The sequence below is a fragment of the Anolis carolinensis genome, chromosome 3, assembly GCF_035594765.1.
Source record: "Anolis carolinensis isolate JA03-04 chromosome 3, rAnoCar3.1.pri, whole genome shotgun sequence".
Lineage (NCBI taxonomy): Eukaryota > Metazoa > Chordata > Lepidosauria > Squamata > Dactyloidae > Anolis > Anolis carolinensis.
In genome coordinates this window covers 139,946,380-139,970,839 of record NC_085843.1, presented here as the reverse complement: position 1 = coordinate 139,970,839, position 24,460 = coordinate 139,946,380, and the positions used below count along the sequence as shown (strand labels likewise).

The 24,460-nt window shown below is 41.3% G+C and overlaps 1 protein-coding gene across 13 annotated transcripts in view; it reads right to left on the bottom strand.

Moving 5' to 3' along the window:
• Nucleotides 1–24,460, bottom strand: part of mycbp2 (MYC binding protein 2) — a 207,433-nt gene that overhangs the window by 33,573 nt on the left and 149,400 nt on the right. For 6 of the 13 annotated variants that reach the window (XM_062975545.1, XM_062975546.1, XM_062975548.1 and 3 more), the window contains 5 exons: nt 18,853–19,038; nt 9,057–9,158; nt 6,053–7,699; nt 5,017–5,186; nt 3,637–3,881 (listed from right to left, as the gene is read on the bottom strand). In XM_062975545.1, coding sequence (XP_062831615.1) covers nt 3,637–3,881; nt 5,017–5,186; nt 6,053–7,699; nt 9,057–9,158; nt 18,853–19,038 — 2,350 coding nt within the window. The remainder of the gene's footprint in view (nt 1–3,636; nt 3,882–5,016; nt 5,187–6,052; nt 7,700–9,056; nt 9,159–18,852; nt 19,039–24,460) is intronic. The other 7 variants (XM_062975551.1, XM_062975557.1, XM_062975554.1 and 4 more) reach the window with 5 other exon arrangements.

Below are 24,460 nucleotides of genomic sequence, written 5' to 3'. Positions count from 1 at the left end.
ATATTTTATACTAATTCACAGACTGTCAGATTTACATATTCCATGCAAATTTTTCAAAGCACTAACAATAAAAGCTGCTGCAAGCAATCAGAATACTTTGGAAGAAAATAAAACATACTCTACAGATACAGACATCATTGCACAATTTAATAAATTTTACAAGAAGCTGTATTCCAGAGATCAGATTAAGAAAGAAGATATCCAACAATATCTAAGTGAACAACAACTACCAAAAAGTTCCAGATCACTACAGAGAAATACTAATCAAGGAGGTATCAGATGAAGAAGTATGCAATGCCATTAAGAAAGCAGATTGATAAAAGAACCAGGCCAGATGGTTTTTCAGCAAATTATTATGAAGTATTTGAAGAAGAACTAACCCCTATACTAAAGAAGATAACGAATAATGCCCTGACAGACCAAATAATCCCTGAATCCTTGAAAAGTGCAAACATCAAAATGATCCACAAAGAAAACACATACTGTAAGAAATTACAGACCTATATCATTATTGAATATAGATAATAAATTATTTGCAAATATATTAGCGGAAAGACTAAAAAGATTTCTGAAAGACTGGATCAAAGAGGATCAAGTAGGCTTTCTTCCTCGAAGATACTTAAAAGATAACATCATAGATAAAAGATAACCAACTATATTAGACATAATTGAATATTATGAAAAGAATAATTAAATAGAATGTGCCTTGATAGCCTTAGATGCTGAAAAGGCCTTTGATATCATGAATTGGGATTTCTTTCTATTAATGATTAAAGAAATGGATATGGGACACTATTTCACAAACACCATAAAGTCAATCTACGAGCATCAGGAAGCGAAAATAATAATAAATGGCCAAGAAGCCCAAAGTATTAAGATATACAAAGGAACGAGACAGGGTATCCACTGTCTCCTTCACTATTCATTATGTCCTTAGAAGTACTCATGAATAAAGTAAGAGAAGACAAAAATCTGATTGGAACAAAGATAAGAAAAGAAGAATTTAAAATACAGTAGAGTCTCACTTATCCAACATAAACGGGCCGGCAGAACATTGGATAAGCGAATACGTTGGATAACGAGGAGAGATTAAGGAGAAGCCTATTAAATATCAAATTAGGTTATGATTTTACAAATTAAGCACCAAAACATCATGTTATACAACAAATTTGACAGAAAAAGTAGTTCAAAACACAGTAATGCTATGTAGTAATTACTGTATTTATGAATTTAGCACCAAAATATCACGATGTATTGAAAACATTGACTACAAAAATGCGTTGGATAATCCAGAACGTTGGATAAGTGAGACTCTACTGTAAGAACTTTCGTGGATGATATAATCTGCATTATAGAAATGGACAATATACAAAAAAGGATAGCAAAAATAGAAGAAAAAGGAAAACCTGATGGACTGAAAATAAACAAAAAGAAGACAATGACATTGACGAAAAATGTGCCAAAAAAAGAAAGAAAATAAAAGTTGGAAGAATTAACAGGAATACAAACAAAAAGTAAAATAACATATTTAGGGGTAACCATAATAGCAAAAAATGTGCAATTGTTGAAGAACAACTACGAAACAAAATGGAAAGAAATACAAAAGGATTTAGAAAATTGGAAACATCTAAACCTCTCCTTAATGGGCAGAATCTTGGCCATAAAAATGAATATCCTTCTGAAACTGTTATTTTTCTTTCAAACAATTCCAATAATAAGGAATGCCCAAATCTTTAAAAGATGGAACAAAGACCTCACAAAGTTTACATGTCAGGGCAAAAAACCATGAATAAAATTAATAAATCTAATGGATGAAAAGAAAAGAGGCGGACTTGGTCTCCCAGATCTTCAGCTATATTATGAAGCCAGTACATTACTATGGATAAAGGACTGGATTAACCTAAAAAGTATCAAATTACTGACAATAGAGGGCTTTGATCTCAGAGCTGGCTGGCATTCGTACTTATGGTATGCTAGGAAAAAAATAAAAAAGAATTTTGGTAATCATTTTATTAGATCGACCCTCATCAAAACATGGGAAAAGTACAAAAGCAGATTCTATCAAAAAACCCCGCTATGGATCTCCCCTCTGGAGGCAATACAAAGAAGGGAATTGGCATGGAACAAATGGCCTAACTATAAAGAAATCCTGGAGAAATAATGGTAATTATGTTTTAAAACCTCAAGAAGAAATCAACAAAATCTGTAAGAACGTTTCTTGGTTCCAGTACAGGCAACTTACAAGAATATTTCAATAAGGATAAAGTAATAGGATTTACTGAGAAAGAATCCATTTGGGATAAAATAATGCAACTTGAAAAGAAAACAATTACAAAAATTTATAAGATCCTAGTGAACTGGTCAACAGAGAAGGAAGTGGTAAAAGATTGCATGGTTAAATGGGCCACTAATGTAGGCCATGTTATTAGAATGGAAGAGTGGGAAAAATGTTGATCAAAAAGACTGAAATATACATATGCTCATGATATCAAAGAGAACTGGTAAAAAATGATGTACCGATGGTACATGACCCGCCGAAACATGGCAAAATGCTACAAAAATCTACAGGACAGATGTTGGAAATGCGAGTCACAGGAGGGCACGTTTTTCCACATGTGGTGGTCATGCAAAATAGTGAGCAATTATTGGAAGAAAATACATGGAAAATTTCAAGAAATACTAAAGATAAAAATACAAGTGAAGCCAACATACTTCCTCTTGGGAATGACAGACCTGGAATGGGAACCAAGCAAAGACATACTATTTAACTATTTAGTATCAGCAGCAAGAATAACATATGCAAAAAATTGGAAACTGAAAGAAACTCCATCAATAGAAGATTGGCTATTAAAGGTCCTAGACATAATGAATATGGACACTCTAATACAACAACTTAAAAATAATCAGGGAATCCCAAAAAAGAAAGCAGACTGGATGCCAGTCAAAGATTATAGGAAACAAGAAAAAATGAAAATATTAGTTTAACTATGAGAGAACTACGAAAGAGATACAATTAAGAAAAATGAAGGGTGATAGAGAACAAAAGCAACTTCAAGCAAAGACTCAAAACCCCGACAAAAGAGACAGGAAGTCAACCAACAACCGCCCCCCCCCCCCACACACACACTCCCTCCCAACTTTCCTCTTTTCCCTTTTTTCTTCTTATCCCTTCTTCTTTTTCTTATCCCTTTACTCTTGTTCCTAAATTTCTAATTTTATGTACACTGTTGAAAACTTTTAATAAAAACTATTCTAAAAAAAGATTACTTTGGAAGAATATGAACTGATTGGACAGTAATCACAGTAAAGATAGCAAGAGCACTTTTATTCGCAGTCTTTTAAATTTTTAAAAATCAGTCTGCTTTAACTATGTCTGGAACAATTTGTTTTTTTCAAGCAACATTCAATGCACAGGCACAGGGAAATAATTATAATCCTGAGTGATAATTGTAATTAAAATTATGTTTCTCTCAATTATAAATACCTCAACAGATGGAAATAATTATAAATATCACTTCTTGTGAAATATAATTTTCAAACTAATTGTTCTCTCAAGAGCAAGTAAATTATTTTCAAATGAGGATAGTTACCTTAATACCAATTAAAAAATAACTCGTGTTCTTTTTAAAAATTTACCTTGCTAATGTTTGAAGATAGAGACAAGTCATTTTAACAGGGAAATCCTCTGAGATGCCTTCTTTGACGCTAGGCAGCTGTGACTGGAATGGTTTGGAAGGGTGGTAGCACAAAATACTGGGTTCAGCCGCACTGCTCAAAGCCAGCAAGAACAGTGCATTCGCTTTGATCACTTGATGAGCTTCCATGGTAGGCAAGGCACGAGGTGTCTTAACTTGCATTGGCTTTCTCCTAGATTGTTTAACCTATGGAAAGACAAATAATTCTCGGCATGATTGTAGAAAGTGATCTGCAGGATAAAACAAGAAGATACACAATCTCCTGCCAAAGGGAATAGGATTCTACTCTGAGATTTATATGCTGCCCTCCTTAGACACTGCAGCCATATTAAGCTCACCACTGACAACTGAGCCCTGGAACTCATATCCCATTTTAAGTCCTAGTGAGGTATCATCAGTAGAGGCAATATAACAAACAGACCTTGCTATATATATATTCATTTTTCTTCCTTTCTCAGTCACACGTGGAAAGGGATTGCTGAAAAATTGAAATTACCTGAATGTATCAGACCTATAATTAAAGTAGACACCGGTCCAAGGAGCCCCGGCGGCAAAGTGCGTTAAAGCACTGAGCTGGAGACCGAAAGGTCCCAGGTTCAAGCCCTGGGAGCGGCGTGAGCAGCCGCTGTTAGCTGCAGCTCCTGCCAACCTAGCAGGTCGAAAACATGCCAATGTGAGTAGATCAATAGGTACCGCTCCGGCGGGAAGGTAACGGCGCTCCATGCAGTCCACATGACCTTGGAGGGGTCTACGGACAACCCTGGCTCTTTGGCTTAGAAATGGAGATGAGCACCACACCCCAGAGTCAGACATGACTCTGGGGTGTGGTCAGGGGAAACCTGGGGTGTGGTTAATGTCAGGGGAAACCTTTACCTTTACCTTTTTTACCGGTCTAATACCACATTTCTTTTTTATTTTAACTGTTTTTGGAGTTAATTAAACCAGCTATTCTTTATATTAATTTCTGTTATCTGCCACCCTGTCTACCAGGCTTCAATTTGTGTTATGGATAACATGAAAGAGGGACTAAATATATACAAGATCATTTGGCCTGTTCTTCTAACAGAAACTGAGTATCAGTTGACACAAGTAACCGTAGAGACAAAAACATTTGCTGAAGACCTAGAACCAAAGGACAATTCAGACTGCAAAACTCAGTGTAGAACCATGCAGTTAGATCACATCCCACCCTGTTTATTATTGGATTGATGAAATGAGAGCAAGAGAACCAGCTACTCTAATATGACTTCACTAAAACAAGGGGCTAGGAGAAAGTGGTTATCCTTGGGAGAGATAGTAAGAAATAGATAATTAAAAATACCTTTTCTCTTGCTGCAGCCTGCTTTTCACGGAGATATTTTTCTCTGCACCGATCACAGACAAGGTACCATGTGCTTCCTCCTATACCACCATCACCACAATTACCAGCCCATCCTCCACAAAAGTGTCCAATACTGTTATAGCCTTGTCCACCTGCATAGCGGCCACATCCTTTAAAAAAGCAAAAGATCTGCTTGATACTATTTAATAATAAGATCTACATTATCTGTGATTTCCTTTTCTAGGCCATGTATTTATTGCTATATTTTATGTCTCTTTGGAAGTTAAAAGGACCACTTTTACTACTATTATAGAAGTCAACACAAGGGTTGCATATGAGAACACATACTCAGGCATAAAAATTGTGATATCACATGGCTATTTAATGTATTCATTCTGAGCATTACTAAAGATAATGGCAAAATTGACAGGAAATACAGGTACCCACCACCCAGCTTCTTAGGTGGCTGTGGACTAACAGGCAATGCTAAAAAGAATTAGTTTACAACCTGTTGCATTGGAAAGTCATGTAACTTGAGTTCAGAATAGGTAAAACTAGTTCTGGATGAGACAACCCGGATAGATACATAAAAGATCAGAATATGTGTGTGTGTTTAAAATAAACAGCAAAAAACATACAAAGGACTGAAATCTATAGCAAATCACATTTGATAAATATTTCTGCCTGCCCTGTTTATCCATGAATCCAACCTGATTCAAGAACATATTGGTGAGGGAAGTATTGATTCTTTGTGTTTGGCTGCACACCAAAACCAAAGTGGGTTAAAAGAAGTCTATTTTGGGCATAGGAGTATGGGGAAACAAAGTAAGAAATGAGTCAGATCCTTACATAGACTCTATCCTATAATTCCCTGCTTTATACATCAACAGCACACATTTATGACTAAACACTATATGAATCCCCTACCATGTTAAACAAGGCACCTTAAATGGACCTCTAGGTCAGCTTGCATTTTCTTCAATATGTACAGCAATTAAAAAAATAAAAAATATTATGTTCAAAAAGAGCAGCCTACCTGGATGAGCTTGCCTCATGTGGTAGGTCACCGGATATGGGTGGGATTCCCCACAGAGTTCACAGATGGTATCCTTTTCTGGTCCACCCACTGCAAGCTGGGCCATTTCACCAAAAAGGTTTCTCCTTGGTCTGGCCTCAGCATTCTCTTTCTTCTTCTTCTCCTTTTTGGATTTCTTATTATCTTTATCACTTTCTTTCTTCTTTAAAACTGCACAGGACCCGGGGCTAGGAAAAATCATGTTCTGAGAAGCTGCCTTGATAGTGGCCAGAGAAATATCTTCCCAAAAAGCGACCAGGTGCTGCAGCGTTAAGGGAAGTGGAGACTTGGACTTCATCACATGATGGCTGGATGTTTCAAAAGAGGTAGTTTCATTTTTTCCATCCTCACATCGTTCATGAAGGGGAGGTTCTTTAAGCATAGACAGAACCTTGTTCTTATTAATACTTCCCATTTTTGATATGTCAGGTCCGTGAGGGGCTATGTTAAACATATTCAGAGCAGATGATATTTCTAGGGAATGCCTATTCTTTAGTTTAATTTCTTTTTCTTCTACAGGCTGTTGGCCAAGATTGCTTCTAATTGGGGCATGCTCTTTAGAAAGTTCAGGATTAAATTTCAAAAAAGATGAGCAGGCCATTGCATCATGGACTATTCCTTCATGCCATAAAAAAGAAGCAAAGACAGCTCTAGCACACTCCGCCACAGAGGGAGACATGGCTTGCTTGGCAGGCTCCACAGGCCTGACTCCATCACCTTTGAAAAGGCACACAGACTTCTCCTTCTTGGGCCTCACGTGCCTATTTGTACACTTGCGGCTCACTTTTGGAGATGCTCTTGTCTCTTGTTCATCTCTCAATGGTGCTTTTCCTATGCTGAAATGAACTTTATTAGAGGCATCATCCACACTTTTGAATTCGGAATTGTCCTCACAGGTACTATCTACAATACTGTTTGTCTTTAAAGTACTTGATGTGCAGACTTCAACAACTTCGCTGTGAAGATTTTCTTGCACAACGTGAGGGGAGGGAGCTCTGTTTTCTGTTTCATTAGCAGGTTTTCCATCTTTTGATGCAATTTTTGGTTTGGGAGAAGTTGATCGACCCCTTAAAGGTTCCGTTAGGGGCACTTTCTTTCTGCGAAGAGTATCTGGGTCCAGTGTATATGAGTCTGATTTAGATCGCTCCCGAGGGGGATCAAGCTTTGTTTTCACAGGGGCTGAGGATTTCTGACACAGAGGTTTATCGTGAGGAGAGGAGGACCGCCGAGATCCAACTCCAGAGGTACAGGATTTACCAGATGAGAGTATCTTAGGAGAAGATGACCGTGTTCCAGGCCCTGGAGATTCTGCCCTCAGACTAGATGTTGTCCTCCCATCCGATTTTAAAGTCTGAAGAGTATTATGGTTTGGAGACAGTGATCTGCTGTGGGAATCAGACCTCAGCTTTCCAGTATCAGATTTCAGCATGAGAGACTCACTAGCAGATAAGCTCTCCATATTCCTGGGTTTCTTTTGGTCTGAAATGGTGTGGCTCAGGCGTCCATCAGGTTTTGGTGACCTGGTATCCACTCTGTATTTAGAGGCCATGTCTGATTTCCCTGCTGAAGAAACTGTTCTAGCTGATGCAGTAAAATTCATTCTGTCACCTGTATAACACATTTTATAATGACATTAAAAATACAGTGCTATATCTATATTATAAAGAACCATAAATCTCAATGGCGCAATATATATATACACACTCTAAAACTTCCCACTTCAAAACCCCAATAACAACTGGAGAGAAAACAAAGTATCATATTACATAATATATAATAGAGAAAACAAAAGGCTATGAGTTCAGTACTTTATGGGTTGGATTCAGATACGTTAAAATGGAATTCAGCTTACGAAAGGAGGGTACTGATTCTTTTATTCCCCAAAGCCACTTTTGTGTGATCCTCTAGAATAGTGTGAACATAGGTGTTTGCTGAATTGGGAATAATTGAGTATCAGTACCATTGTTCTGTATAAAGTCCCAGGATATACTATGATTTCCCTTGTTGAAACATTCTGAGACAAGTGATTTAGTAAATGTGTATCTTTTAATTAAAATTTATCTCTTGTGGAATATTCAAAGCAAATATTAATATGCATTTAATATGCTGACAAGAATACTGAAAAAGATAAAAAATGAAACTGTTTATTTCACATCTTTAAAATAGAACATTTGAGAATTTTCTTGGATATCAACATATTAACACACTCTATAAAATACTTATTTGTAACTATTTCACCAAAATTATCCCACTCAGTATAACTATTATTATGTTTTGCTTATCTTATGTATCATATACAATGTAATTATGACTAAAAGAAAGGTTCTACAAGCATGCTGGGTCAATTATAATGTTTTATAACTGTATAATGTTTTATAAATGTACTTTTTGAAACAATAAAATCATACATGTTTGAAAAGTGTAAGACAGCCACTCCATTTTTGTTTGAAAAAAAAATCAAATCCCCAGTTACTGGGTTAGAACCAAGATGTGCCTCTTTTTGTTGGAGTCTTCACTTATGGAAGGGCTTTCAGAGACGCCCCCACTATCGTACAGTTCACCACATTCAGCAGGGTCTCCTAACTCTCCTTCTGAGGTATGGAGGGGTTGGTGAAGTCGCCCCTCATCAGCTTGTATGAATAAACATGGCTAAATCTGGATCCAACTTATTGTATCTACCCAGAACTGTGCTCTATTTCCCTTTAGAAAGTTGAGAAGAATTATTTTTCAGGTGCTTCTAAATATCACTGTTTTGCTATCTAATTCGCTTAGAACTGTTGAAACAAAATTGGCACACTATTTCATAAAGAATCCACACATTCACAGTAAGTCATTAAACATAACTGCAATTATATAAAGCACAAAGTTCTTTGTGAATGGAATGAGATGGACTGAATAGGAAAACATATTTTAAGACTTTCAAACAATGTTTGAAAAACCTGTCTACAATGGCATGCGTACCCACCCTTCAGTTTGTGTGAGAGAGATGAAATAGCAGAGGCAGGCACAGCTACATCATTACTTTTGTAAATGCGCTCACGAGAAGCAAGGCTGCGGGATGGAGTTTCTACAGTGGAAAACAGTGGCACAGAAGCAGCATAGATTCAATGGAAAAACAGCAAAGATAAGCAAAGCAAGCAATTCAGATGAGACATGTTTGTTCTATGGCATAGTCAAATGTGCCTTAGTTCCCTCTTAAAGCTGGCTTGGTACTGTGCAGTGCGAATGCTTGCCAGTCACCAAACCAACTCCCCTGGAGCTGATTCGGAGGACCCCACTCCAGATCAACATCAATACACGTGCTCAGTGCAGATGGGCCACAAAACTGGAATCCAAAAACTCCTACTGGTTTATACAGGGGATTGTGCATACTAAGTTAAGTTTTTCTTACTCATATTAGCAGCTCTCCTTTGTACCAAATCATAACAATTTTTGTAGTTTCCCTCAAGATTTTAAGCATTTCTCATGCTTCACAAGAAATTGCCATAAACACATTTAAGGCCATATCGGGCTCACAGAACTCATGCCATGGTCTATTTGATATTGGTCCAAATGTGCATATAACAATGCTATTGTAAGAAAGTAAAAACTGAGTATTCCTTATCCGAAATGCATGCAACTAGAAGTGTTGTAGATTTCTGTCCACCCTCCCCTGGTTTTGGAATATCTGATCCACATTTATATAAATAATGAGATAGGATCAAAGACTAAACATGGCATTCACTTATGTTCCATGTACACCTTACACATATAGTCAGAAGATAATTTTATGAATATTTTTAATACTTTTGTGTAAACTGAACCATCAAAATGCAAAGCTGTCACAATCTCAGCCACCCAAGTGGAAATTTTGGAGCATTCTGGATTTTGGAATCCTGGATAAGGGATGCTCAATCTATGATTGCATTTAAATAAAGGACAGAGACTAATATTCTACATCAGTGCTATATAGACCATCCTCAGCATAAATCAAAACGAAATAAACATGCAGACAAGTGCATTACAATTTGGCCAATAGGCTTAATATAAAAAACTGCAAAAATTTCTTCAACTTTTTCATTGCCACACAATCAGATTGTTACATGCAGTGCTCTAGTCTCATCAAATAAAGACAAACTACAAGTGATATCAAATGTATCCTTAATGACAAGGCAGGAATTCATGTCTTCAAATAAAAATGTCAGAGGAGACATATTATTCAGAATCAGCTGTTCAGGGAGGGAAAAAAATCCCGCTCCATGCCTCCTCCAATGCTAACTACCAGTCCTCCAGGTTAACGCAATTTGCATTTAAAAAAATATTTAACATAATTTGGACTTTAGGAATATGACAAAATAACTACCCCTATAAATTCATGTATAAGTCAGCCTCATGTAAAAGTGGAGGGAAGTTTTGGGGAACAAATGATGGATTTTACTTTCACGCATGGATAAGTCAAGAATAAAAGTTAAGGGCATGTAACAAACAAATATTTTCCTCTTCTCTGAAGAATGCATAGAGAGAATATACTAAAGAGGAGGCGAGGATCTGTTTATTTGAGAGGTCACATGGGGATTGCATTGCTGTTCTTAAAGTATCTACATATATTTATATAGAAAGGGAAAGGACTATAAATGAGGCAAAACTATGAGAATGCAGTATTAGGAACGCAATGTGAAGACAGTGCTAAGAGGCAGAAGAGAGAAGCACTCCCATCCCATTACACTTCCCTTGCCCGTACCAGAGAACAGAAGCCTTCCCTCTTTCAGCACTGCTTTTTTGGTGCAGTTCAGCAGCAATGCAGGGGAGCCATTTTGGAGTGCTTGAGGTGGAATGGAATAGTGATGCCATTTCTAATAAGGGCTTCCTTCATTAGCTTCTCTTCAGAGAGACTGGTGTGGCCTTTTTCCAATTCCCTATTAAAAATTATGGCCACCGCCACTCCGCTCCACCACAATCCCCCAAAAGGGACTCCCACATTGCTGCTGAACTACACACAGGCCAAAAAAGGTGAGGAAAAAGGAAAGGAGGGAGGGCAGCCTTTCATTCTCCGGTTTGAGCAAAGAGGGGTTATGGGGTGGGAGTGCCTCTTGTCACTACCTTCAAATTGGGCCTCTATTCCAACACTGACACATGTATAAATTGTTCCACATTTTTGGGGAGCATTTTTGTGGTCAAAAATGTTTTAACTTATACACAAGCATACATGGTTAGCAGTGAAAGATCTGGATTCAACTATGTGATAACACATCCCTTCTTCATCAAATTATGCCTAACATAGCAAGTTAGAAATGTCCTCACATGCTTCTCAATTGAGATAGAATGTAAAATTATTAAATGTATGATGAGTTCCTGAAGAAACAGTTGTCTGATAATTCTGTTCAAAACAGTTAATCAGTTCATGACTTCATCAACAGACAATTATTTCCAATATAACCAACAATTTTGGCCGCTATAGGACCAATGAAACACTCAAATGTGGACCATAGACACTTGGGATTCTACAAACTTTCCTGCCAAAAGAGTCATGGGAATCAAGTTTATCTAATAAATGCTTATAAATATAATAAACCTGTTTTTAAATGCTGAGTGAAATACAAAACAATTATATAAACACTGTTATTAAAGTGTGATTTTCATTTTAAAAAATTAGAAATGAGGAACATAATTTGCTGTACACCTAGGGTTACACTAGATATATAATAACATCTGGCAGTTTTTAAGAGAAGAAGGCTGGAACAATAGTATCGGATAGACTGCCTTTTGATGAGAATTCAGATATTTAGTCTATCTTCATAACGGCTATTGACAGAGCATTGGATCCAGGACTTCAGCTCTGCATCCTGCTTTACCAGATGTGGCATTTAAATAGAAGAGTGTCTATAGAAGTGCATCTCAAGGCCCCTAACACCTCCTTTTACAGAAATACCATAGGGACAGTTTCTTTGTAACAGTGCTTGAATTAATCTCTCCAGGCCTCAGCACCGAAGCCACTACTATACTGCAGTCATCACCACATTGTCATGGATAAAGGCTACTTTGGTGGAAAATACTTAATTCAGTTTGGATCAAAAGCTAAAGTAAGCCAAAACACTACTTAAAATTTATTCAACTATTCATACAATCTATATCTGGTATTTGTTTGGTTACTCCCTTACCAGGTTCTTTCAATCTAGGATCTGAAGTATACTAGACCCTTTTTTAGAAGGCTATGCTGCCTACAAATGAATATGAACAGATACCTACAGCTGGGAACACAATAACTATTTCATATATAGTCACAAAGAGCAGGCGGGTTGCAACAATGTCTGCATTTCAGCTTACTCCAGCTAAAGAGTTGACGTTCTGAATTCAAACTGTACATTACTACTGGTTATCACTTTTCCTGTCATGGATAGCTGCCATATTTCGAAGACTGGACACAAATCCTGGGCTATTAAGGACTTTTTAACTTTATTGTGATAAGTTCTATTGCAGTCAAGTATAGTGTTGTAAACATGAAATACTCATAAGTGGATGGCAATGAAATGAACACCTGGACACATGGAAAACTAAAGTCTGTATAGTTTCCACTCCAATTGCTTTTGAGAATTGCCCAATAAAACGGTTATTTTTAAAGTACCCTATATATTCATGTATACATATATATATTCCTATAAATTTTACCTTATAAAGTAACCTCAAAACCTGTATTGACTTATCCATAGGTAAACGTGAGTACTGTACCAAAACCCTTAACAAAAAAGGAACAATTCCCTTTGCTGAGTAGAGTGACAAAAGACAAAAGCTTAGTCCAACCCTCTTTATTCTCTCTGCCATGACACCACTCCTGGCCTTTTTGAATGCCTGAGTGGGGAAGTGAATGGCAACTAGGAATGGCTTGTTTCAGTCAGCATTGGTGCTTTCCCCTCTGTGGAATGAACCTTGAGTTATCCCTGGGTCACATCAAAATCTGTAATTTTGGCCCCAAAACCTGCCCTTGACCAATACATGAGGTTTAGGTATACATGAGTACATATGGTATAGAACATCACACTATAGTCTTTATTTCAGTCCTTTAATTCACTTTTGCTTCAATTCAACTAAAGTTATTTTGAAAATTATTACAGTAGAATTTCTGCAAGCAGAGTTAATTAAAAATGGCTTCAATGCAGTGTTCTGAAGATAAAATACATTCATCAAACACTGCAACAGTAAAGATCTAACAAGAGGTTACTTCAATGGTAAAAGATTGGGTACATTCCATTGAAGTTTCAGAAAAGAAGTCTGACAACATTATATTAGCTACGAAAAAGATCCATGAATGAATTTTAAATGTTCTCCCATCTTTAAAGTGGGAGAACATTTTAAATTTTCCTTTTAAGTATTTATCCTCTTGAAGCTCTGTTGCTATTTTCAGAAAAGGCAAGTGTTACATGAGACTGAAAAAAGAGAGTGAAACAATTATTTGCAGAAAAGGAGCAAAACAATAGAAATATTAGGGGGAAATAAGTGAAAAGTTCCTTTGACAGAAAGTCTTAGTGTCACAGCCAAATTTAAAAAGCAGAGCATATGGTCAATAATCTTGCTAAAGATAGGAAAAATGAAGTACTATGATATGCCAGTTTAATATTAGTGCTCAGATCACTGAGAACTATGAAAGAGAAAGCTGTATTATTTGAACAACTGTCACAATGGACACTAAAATCTCTAGCTTGAAAAAATACTACTATTAATGAAGTAGCCAAGCAGAACAGAGGTGGGCTTTGTTTTGGGGGGAGAGAATCCTATATATGGGATATTACTGAGATCTCCTGAATTCCTTGAGTAGCTTCTCTTTGGTCCATTTTCACTGTATGTTCTCCCAGACTTGAGGCATGTATCATCCAACACTTTAGCCAGATGAGCAATTATACTGGATCCTGCTGACACTGCCAAAATAAATTCTATTCTCTGAGTTTCTAGCATCTTGTGATTGAAATGTAACTGGTTAACTTATTCCATCTAGGCTGCCATGGTTGCTGGCATAAAAAAAGGTTTGTCTCCTTGTTTATTACCATCACACTCTTGAAAAATGTGTCTGCCTTTATGCTTTAATTCGTTGAGTTTTGGACTTTATTTTAATGATGTCACAGTGCTCTGGATAGTTATCTTTAACTGTATTATTTTGTCTTATCTTATTATTCTCAAAGAATTATTACCCTTTATTTGCAGATAACTGTTATTTCCCTTAATTTCACTGTTTGTATTATTCCAGAAACTGCAATGACTGCAGATCCAGTCCTTATTGCTGTGTAAGATTACTGAACAAAAGGATGCTGGCTTGGCTCCTTGTCCCTTAAGGGTGTGAAGTATATGTCTGGATTCCCCAAGACCTAGGTTGAGTACACACAGTACTGGGGTGATGACAGTCCTAATTTACAGTGTGGCCTGAGTTAACTGTTCATTCCTATAAATTGCCATGTTGTTGGATTGTGGCAGTTAATCTGAAGTCAACAAATATGTCTGCCATGTATAAAATGTGAACAGTGATCTGGGGAAAGCAATATTGATGTTGATTTGGCAAAAAAAAAAATCATTGCCTTTCCTAAATGGAGGCTGGTTCTACTAATCAAACATCAGAAAGTTCATGTTTATGTCTCATGATTTTCAGGTCATTAAAATCTATCAAGGTTTGGCTTGTTTCTTAGTTTACTATATTCTTACTGAAAGCAGAAAGTAAATGCAATTCTGGAAGAAATGAAGTGTTAAACTTTTTAATATAAATAATAGATTTAAGACAAACAGATCAGGATTAAACAAAAAGGGTTTAACTGAATACAGGCATTTTTCCTTTGCTCATTCACTAAATGTTAAGACTAAAAACTCACTCCTGTGCAAACGGTGGGATATCCTATACCCAAGAAGATGTTAACTACATTAATTACTCCACAAGAGTTAATATTGTCTACCTGAAACTTCTCTACTTTTAAAGAAGCACTGAAAGAACATGAGCACTGGGTGTTTCAAGAAATCCCCTCAATGCACTTCAGTGAAGCTAAAGAACAGTGTACGGACTAGTACTGTCAGTTGAAATCCTCTGCCTTTGTGGCTTCTTTTTCACCTGTTATGAACTCTCTGAAATTTATTCTGATCATAGAATAAGAGAATCATAGAGTTGGAAGAGACCTTGTGGGCCATCCAGTCCAACCCCCTGCCGAGAAGCAGGAAATCACATTCAAAGCACCCCGGACAGATGGCCATCCAGCTTCTGCTTAAAAGCTTCCAAAGGAGGAGCCTCCACCACACTTTGGGGCAGAGAGTTCCAGTGCTGAACAGCTCTCACAGTTAGGAAGTTCTTCCTAATGTTCAGGTGGAATCTCCTTTCCTGTAGTTTGAAGCCATTGTTTATACATGGCTATCATGTCCCCTCTCAGCCTTCTCTTCTGCAGGCTAAACATATCCAGCTCTTTCAGCCGCTCCTCATAGGGCTTGTTTTCCAGACCTTTAATAATTTTAGTCGCCCTCCTCTGGATACATTCCAGCTTGTCATAATCTCCCTTCAACTGCTGTGCCCAGAATTGGACACAGTATTCCAGGTGTGGTCTGACCAAGGCGGAATAGAGAGGTAGGATGCCTTCCCTGGATCTAGACACTATACTCCTGTTTATGCAGGCCAAAATCCCATTGGCTTTTTAAACTGCCGCATCACATTGTTGGCTCATGTTTAACTTGTTGTTCACGAGGAGTCTACCCTGTTTCCCCGAAAATGAGAGTGTCTTATATTAATTTTTGCTCCCAAAGTTGCGCTAGGTCTTATTTTCAGGGGATGTCTTATTTTTCCATGAAGACGAATTTACATTTATTGTTGAACAAAAAAGGAACATTTATTATATACTGTACATTAGTTGTCATCACAAACCAGCATAACCAGAATCCTATCAATAATTTCTTGTTACTACCACTATTTCCATGTACAGCAATCTATGATACATATATTTACTGATCCCGCATGCTCTGGTGTTCTGTTCATTGGGCATGCTTCCAAACAATAACTTTACTAGGTCTTACTTTCGGGGGAGGCCTTATATTTAGCAATTCAGCAAAACTTATACTAGGTCTTATTTTATGAGGATGTCTTATTTTCAGGGAAACAGGGTAAGATTCTTTTCACACGTACTGCTGTCAAGCCAGACACCCCCATTCTGTATCTTTGCATTTCATTTTTTCTGCCTAAGTAGAGTATCTTGCATTTGTCCCTGTTGAACTCTAATCTGTTAAGATTGTTTTGAATTCTGTTCCTGTCTTCTGGAGTATTAGCTATCCCTCCCAATTTGGTGTTGTCTGCAAACTGCAACTGGTCCAGCGCTCGACAGCCAGGCTACTAACTGGAGCGAATTACAGGGCGCGTTCAACCCCCCTGTTCAAGGAGCTCCATTGGCTGCAGTTTATTTTCCGAGCCCAATTCAAGGTGCAGGTTATCACCTACAAAGCCCTAAATGGTTCGGGACCCACCTACCTTCGTGACCGCATTTCCCCCCTATGAACCTGCACGGTCTCTTCGTTCATCAGGGGAGGCCCTCCTCTCGCTCCCACCACCCTCGCAATCGCGGTTGGTGGGGACGAGGGAGAGGGCCTTCTCCATCATGGCCCCCCGGCTCTGGAACTTTCTCCCCAGGGAGATTAGGCAGGCCCCTACCCTCCTTATTTTTCCGGAAAAGCCTGAAAACTTGGCTCTTCCAACAGGCCTTTGGCGATTGATTTCCATAGCTTGGGATCGCCCTGTTGTCTATTTTATTTTTATAGCATTTTCCACTCCATTAGCCGGACATATTCTCTCTGTGTACTCCTTCCCTATCACTGTAACGGGACAACTGTTCCGGGTACCTACCTCTTCCCTAATTATAGCTTGCACTACTCGCACTTTTTGGCCCAGTTCATTTTAGGAGTCAACCCAGGATTTTATCAAAGTATGTTTTTTGTATATGTGATCTTATTTGTTTTTATCAATCTGTTTTTATATTGTTGAATTTTATATTGTCTGTTTCGCCTGGGCATGGCCCCATGTAAGCTGCCCCGAGTCCCTCCGGGGAGATGAGGTGGGGTTGGATTTCCCCTAATCCTGCGTCCATTCCATGTTGCTGAGGTTGAGGATGGCTTTCTTTTTGTGAGAAGACTGAGGCAAAGAAGGCATTAAGCAGTTCTGCCTTTTCCCTATTCCCTGTGATCATCACCCCATCTTCTCCTTGCAGAGGCCCTATCACCTCCTTGTTCTTCCTTTTTCTACCAATGTAAGCAAAGAAGCCTTTTTATTGTTTTTAATGTCCCTGGCAAGCCTGAGCACATTTTGCAAACCTTTTCCCTACAGAAGTTGGTTATTTGTTTGAATTCTTCTTTAGTGATTTCTCCCCTTTTCCACTTCTTGTGCATGTCCCTTTTGAGTCTTAGCCCAGTTAGAAGTTCTTTGGACATCCATTCAGGCTTCTTCGCACTTGCCTTATTTTCTTTTCTTTGTTGGCACTGTTTGCACTTGCGCCTTGAGTATTCACTTTTGAAAAACTCCCATCTATCCTTAACTCCCTTGTCTTTTAGTATTGGCATCCATGGAATGCTGCTCAGTATATTTTTTGGAAATCAGCTCTCTTAAAATCCAGGATGCGTGTTTGACTTGTCTTAGTTTCAACCTTCCTTTGTATGGCAAACTGCAGGAGCACATGGTCACTTGCCCCTAAGGATCCGACCACTTTGACTGATCCCTGAAGTTCTTCTCTCCCCTGAATGGCTGGATGTCCTCTCTCTAAGTATTAAGTCTTGTCAGCCAGGTATAGGTCCAGTTAGAAAATGATTTAGTTTCTTTGCTATTTGGACTTTGATATGTTTAAGCGTCCTGGAATCAAAGACCAACACTACAGAAGAGACTGTTTCTGTATTATTCAACCAGAGCAGATGACAAAAGGTTATCTTATTTTCAAGGTTTGGCATCTGCCAGCATTAATCCAGTTGAAAGGAAGGAAGTACTCCACAAATACTAATATATTCAGCTAAAAGGACACACTTATAGATTTTTGAAAACAGGCATGAATTAAAGCCTAACAAACACAACAGTCATTCTGGAGCAGCAATTTAAGATCATAACAGAAAAATTAAACAAGGCAATGGAACTGGAACGTAACAGGAACTCACATGATATACTAAGTAAAACAAACTGATAGCAGTTGAAATAATTGACATTCTAGACCTGAAATCATTACCACATAATTCTACAATAATTTTCAAGCAAATGAAAAAACATTATCTGACAGATCTATACTGCTGTTGGTGAAGCTTTCTGGTGAACTTTTTGTAGAGAAAAAAGGCAAATGAAATTGCTTGCCATTATTATTATTATTATTATTATTATTATTATTAATAATCATTTATTACCTGTTTCTCCTTGTGGCTCCATTAAAATTGGAATTTATAATAAAGCACTAGTAGGACTGCAATAGAGTTATATGCTACAAACACATTTTGAATTTCTTCAGGTGTTAGAGCAACAACAGTATTTGAAACCCTTTGACTCAATTAATACCTAAACAGATTTTTTTACAATCCCAGTTTAACAGGGATTGCTACAGAGCTACAGAGCAGCGGTCAGTGCAGTGGTCTCTACTACTTGTGGAAAGACTGATGTTTACTTCAATGTCATGGAAAGTCAACACAAAAGAACAAAAAACAGAGAGTGCAATGTTGGATGGTTAGCAGCTGCTAAGCAACTAGGATGGTTAAAGCAATGGCAAGGTTCAGAAATGGATGGATGAGGCAGGAAAGGATGACAGACTTACTCTGAAGCTGTGGCTGAGGTTGCTGGAAGGAAAGGGACTGTCCAAACACAAATGGGCTGTGGATTAGGGAAGAGGGAGGTTTTGCAGCTTGATCAAAGATGGAAGGAGCTGGGAGACTAGGCTGTGACTGAATGGGATTCAGTGTGGCACTCACTTGGTCACCTGCAGCGGGCAAAACAGTCAAAACTACAACCTGTTACTATCCAAAGAAGGCTAAATGGAGTTCATTTGAAAGTTAAAACTGATAAAGCGTGCCCTTGTCTGCGATCTTGTTACTAGGTATTACTCTATAACAAGACACAGTATATAAAGTGATGCAACAACTGTGAAATAATTTGGTAGAGCCAGAAGAAGTTCAACCAAATACTTTTGGATAGGGAACAAGATTAAAGGATAACTAAATGTGCAAGTGATTCACAACAATTTTTTTCGAATTTCCTCCTTACTTTCTTCATTGTAAAACAAAACAAAATTTACCATGATCTTAAAAAAAGACTCTGATATGACCGAACAGGGAAGAATAACTTGAAAACTAGGATTAAGGAAACAATAAGGACAGGTTGCTCACCTGTAACCATGTTTCTTCGAGTGTACTCTGTGAATTCACACTAATGGAGAAGCTGCGCCTGCGCAGGTTCCGACGGAAACTCTTCCAAGCTGAAGTTCAAATTTTGGCGGTAACCACGCCCCCCTTCCCAAGGGGCATATAAGGCAGCCCCAGGCGCCCGTTCTCCAGTTCCTACGCCGCCAAGGCAACGAGAAAGGGAGAGGTTTGCCAGAGGGGAAGGAAGGGCGGGTTTGTGTGAATTCACAGAGTACACTCGAAGAAACATGGTTACAGGTGAGCAACCTGTCCTTTTTCTTCGTGTACTCTGTGAATGCACACTAATGGAGACTAACACGCTAAGGTCCCGGATGGTGGGACAAGGCAAACTCGACAATCAGTGAATGTCCAAACACATGTTTATTAGGACATAGAAAAAACAACCGTCCCAAGGGACCAGTGCAATAAATTGTCCGAAAGGACCAGTGCAATGCAACATGAGCATCATAGAAGAAGAACATAACATGGAAGGAATTTTTCAATAAACATGATAGAGAAAAATACACAATTGCGTAGTGCATATAAACGCTCTCCCAGGGGGAGAGGGACAAACACATCTTGGTCTTTGGCATATCCGCCAGGGCCAACGAGGCGGTACAAAGCAACAGAGCAACTGCTCAATACAATCATGGGAAAAAACACATATCCCTAGAGGCAGGTATGGGGAAAAAACCCCGTCCAACTTGAAGGAGAGGTATAGAGAGTCACCTGTGGGTGAATATGAAGAGAAAAAACGTCTGAGAGTCAGGAGAGGCAAGATGAGAGTACTGATCTTGCAAAGGCCGAGTCTTTAAGGGCTTTACTGTCCAGCCTGTAGTGAGAGACAAACGTGAGAGGGTTTGACCAGATAGCCGCTTTACATATGGAGTCAAGCGGAATACCCCTAAGGAAGGCGGTCGACGCCGAGAGGCCCCTAGTCGACCTCGGGCGGATGGAAGGAGGGGGAGGTCGCTTGGCTAGTTCATAGGCCAACTCAATGGCCTGAGCGATCCAGTGGGACAGTCTTTGGGAAGAAATGGGATTACCCAACTTGTCCTGGGCATAGGCGACAAAGAGTCTTTGTGACTTACGAATGTCCTTAGTACGATCCCTGTAGAAAAGAAGTGCTCTCCGAACGTCGAGAAGGTGCAGTTTTTGCTCGAGAGGAGAGGAGGGGTTAGAGAAGAAAGCTGGTAAGACAATGTCCTGGTTGAGGTGGAAGGCTGACACCACCTTAGGAAGAAAGGTAATGTCCGGGCGAAGAACAGCGCGGTCATGGTGGAAACGAAGATAAGGCTCGTCGACTCTGAGGGCAGCGAGCTCGGATGGCCGTCGTGCCGACGTGATCGCCACCAGAAAGGCCAACTTCCAGGAGAGCAGGCGTAGATCGGTCGAGGCAAGCGGTTCGAAGGGAGCAGAAGACAGCTGAGAAAGTACAAGTTCGAGGCTCCAGCCCGGCGTAGGTGGTAGCGACGGCGGGCAGATGTTATTGTAGCCCCGGAGAAAGGTTTTGATCAGGTGGTGAGAAAAAAGAGATGGCTGGCCGTGGCGCTGAAAAGACCAGGAAAGAGCTGCGAGATAAGCTTTTATAGAGGCAAGAGAAAGTTTCTTCTCGACGAGAGTCATGAGGAAGTCGAGGACCACCGATACCGAGGTCGGGAAGGTGTCGACGTTACGGGATCGAAGGAAGGCATGAAAGCGAGAGAGTTTGTAGGAATAAGCCTTGGTAGTAGACGGCTTATGGGCTGCCCGCAGGACGTCTCGCAGATTCTGCGGAAGAGAGGCTAGGTAAGAATCTTCCATGCAGTGAGATGAAGGGAAGAAAGGTCCGGGTGAAGAATTTTGCCGTCCTCCCGTGAGAGAAGGTGCGGCGAGAGAGGCAGAGGGTGAAACGAACCTCTGGAGAGGCGAAGAAGGGCTGGATACCACGGTTGGCGGGGCCAGGCCGGAGCTATGAGAATCGCCGTGACCGAGATCGAGAGAAGTTTTTCGAGAACTTTCGGTATGAGGGGAATCGGTGGAAAAAGATAAAGCATCTCCGCCGACCAGTCCAGAAGAAAGGCATCCCCTAGGCAGCCGGGGAAAGAGTTCGGGGGGAGCCTCGCTCCGTAGCGGGGTAGCTGGGCGTTGTGGGGAGACGCGAAGAGATCCAGAGTAGGGCGCCCCCAGAGGCGGAACAGACCGTCGAGGACCTCGGGATCGAGCTTCCATTCGTGAGAGGAAGAAGTCATCCTGCTGAGGGCATCCGCTAAGCCGTTTTGGGCGCCCGGTAGGTGGATTGCAGAGATCTGTACGCCGTGGGCTATGCACCAAATCCAGAGACGAGAGGAGAGGAGCATCAGTTTCCTCGAACCCGTACCACCCTGTTTGTTGATGTAGAATACTGCTACTAGATTGTCCGATTGAATGAGGATGGACTTGTGGCGGATGAGGGGGGAGAATGCTTTTAGGGCTTTGAGAATGGCGAGAAGTTCGAGGAAGTTTATGTGGTTGGCCCTCTCTGACGGGGACCAAAGATTTTGAACCGTTAGACCGTTCATGTGGGCTCCCCAAGCGTAGGTGGAGGAGTCTGTGGTTATGGTTAGCGATGGCGGGGCTGGATGGAAAGGAAGGCCCTTGCACACGTTTTGGTGAGACATCCACCATGAGAGAGACTGGCGGACGGACGACGGTACCGACAGGTATCTGGAGTTGTGGTGGTGGAACGGTTTGAAAGTGTCTATAAACCACCTTTGCAGGGTCCGAAGGCGCAGCCTGGCAAACGGGGTCGTGAGAACCGTGGAGGCCATGTGGCCTAGAAGGACCTGAATGACACGGGCTCTGACCCTCCGGGCAGATCGACAAAGGGCGATATGGTGGCGGAGAGCCAGGAATCTGTCGAACGGAAGTGACACAGTCTCTGCGACGGAGTCGAAGAGGGCCCCGATGAACCGGATTCGGGTTGACGGGGAGAGATTTGACTTCTCGGAATTGAGTTGGAGGCCGAGAGATTTTAGAAGACGCAGCGTGAAAGAGACGTGATTTTGGAGAAGAACCGGGTCGGGCCCGACGAGAAGCCAGTCGTCCAGATAAGGAAAGACCGTGATGCCATGTAGCCTGAGGTGAGCCGCTACGGCGGCGACAACCTTGGTGAAGACCCTCGGGGCCGTGACGAGACCGAAGGGCAAAACGGTAAACTGGTAGGTTTGGTCGAGAACTTTGAAGCATAGGAACCGTCTGTGCGCCTCTCGTATCGCCACGTGGAAGTAGGCGTCTCGTAAGTCTATGGAGGCAAAGTAGTCTCCCCGCTGCAGCATCGGGAGGATAGAGGCAATAGAGACCATCCTGAATTTGGAGGGGCGAATGAATATATTGAGTGCCCTTAAGTCCAGAATCGGGCGTAGCCCGCCTCCTCTTTTCGGGACTGTAAAGTATCTGGAGAAGAAACTTAGAGGGTCCAGTTCGGGAGGGGAGGGACGGATAGCGCCTTTGGCCAGTAGCGCTTCGACTTCGGCCAGTATCTCTGGGGAAGGGTTTGAGTGGAGAACGTGACCTGTAGGAGGGAGGTCCATGAACTCTAAGGCGTAGCCGTCTTGGACAATGCGGAGAACCCACGCATCTGAAGTAATAGAGTCCCATTGATTGTAGAAAGGGGCTAGTCGGTCTGCAAAGATACCGAAGGGACGAGGCAGCGTGGGCTCTACAACGGTAGCGGGCGAGGAGCTTTGGCAGGAGTTGGCGTCAGGTACGCCGATTAGGCTGCGGAGGAGCAGGGGTGGATCGACCGCGTTGCTTTTGCGGATGAGGTCCCCGGCGAGGTTGGTGATGGGCTTGATTGTTCGAGCCCGAAGGCCGCCTGAAAGAATGGTGTCTGAAAGATTGCGGCGGGAAACGGCGGGAACGGTGCGGGAACCAGCGAGTGCGCTGAGGTTGAGGTTGGTCGCCACATTTAGACGCAAGAATTTTAAAGTCATGATTAGACTTGAGTTTGTCATCGGTACCGGCGTGAAACAGTCCGAGCGCGTCAAAGGGAAGGTCCTCAATGACCTGTCTGGAAGATGAGGAGAGACCCGAAGACCTCAGCCAGGCGTGGCGGCGAATGGAAATCGCGTGGGCAATCATTTTACCCGCAGTATCACCTGTATGCTTCGCCATTTGTATTTGGTGGTGAGCGAGCGAGTCTGCCTCCTGTTGGAGGGTAGTGAGGACGGAGCGGTCTTCGTCCGACATCTTAGCGAAGAAGGGCTGCGCCTTCTCCCAGATAATTTGTTGGTAGGCACCCATGCAGGCTCCATAATTCGCCATGCGGCAAAGCAAAAGGGCTCCGGAATAAAGTTTTCGACCCACGGCGTCGAAGCGCTTCCCCTCTCTGTCGGCCGGAGTATTCGACTGACGACCTGAGGATTGAGAGGCCTTAACGACCAGGGAGTTAGGGTCGGGATGGTGTTTGAGCCACTCCAGGGTATCATCGTCGGTACGGTACCAAGTCTCGATCCTCTTCGAGGTCGGAGGAATGGAGGAAGGGTTTTTCCAGGAGGCCTGGATAACGTCCAACAGATAAGGCAGAAAGGGGAGTAGCGTGGCCGGCGGAGCTTGGGCCTGCACCCTTTTGAAGACTGGGTCAGACACTGCTTTGGAGGTTTGCTTGATCTCCAAACCCAGGGCGTCGGCCATCCTGACCATTTGCTCAGCGAAAGCACGAACATTGTCAGTAGGAGAAGGCGGGTCCGCCTCATACGCGTCGTGGGGAGGAGAGAGGTCGAGACCGAGAGAGACCACCGAGGCCGAGAGGACAGAGTCTGGACGGTCGACATCAACATCTTCCTCCTCAGCCCCTTGGGGGGACTGAGGGGGAGAAGACAGCACAGTCTCGGGAGGAGGCAAGGCCTCGCGGGAAGAGAGGGCCGGAGGCCGAATGTCCTTAGAGGCTGAGGCCTGGGCTGCCCGAGCCAGGCGAGCCGTTTGTCTGCCACGCTCCGGTGTCGAGGTGGGAGGGAAGAGCTGTTGGCGCGACGAGCGAGGCGGCGCAAGGGGCTCCGGCACCGG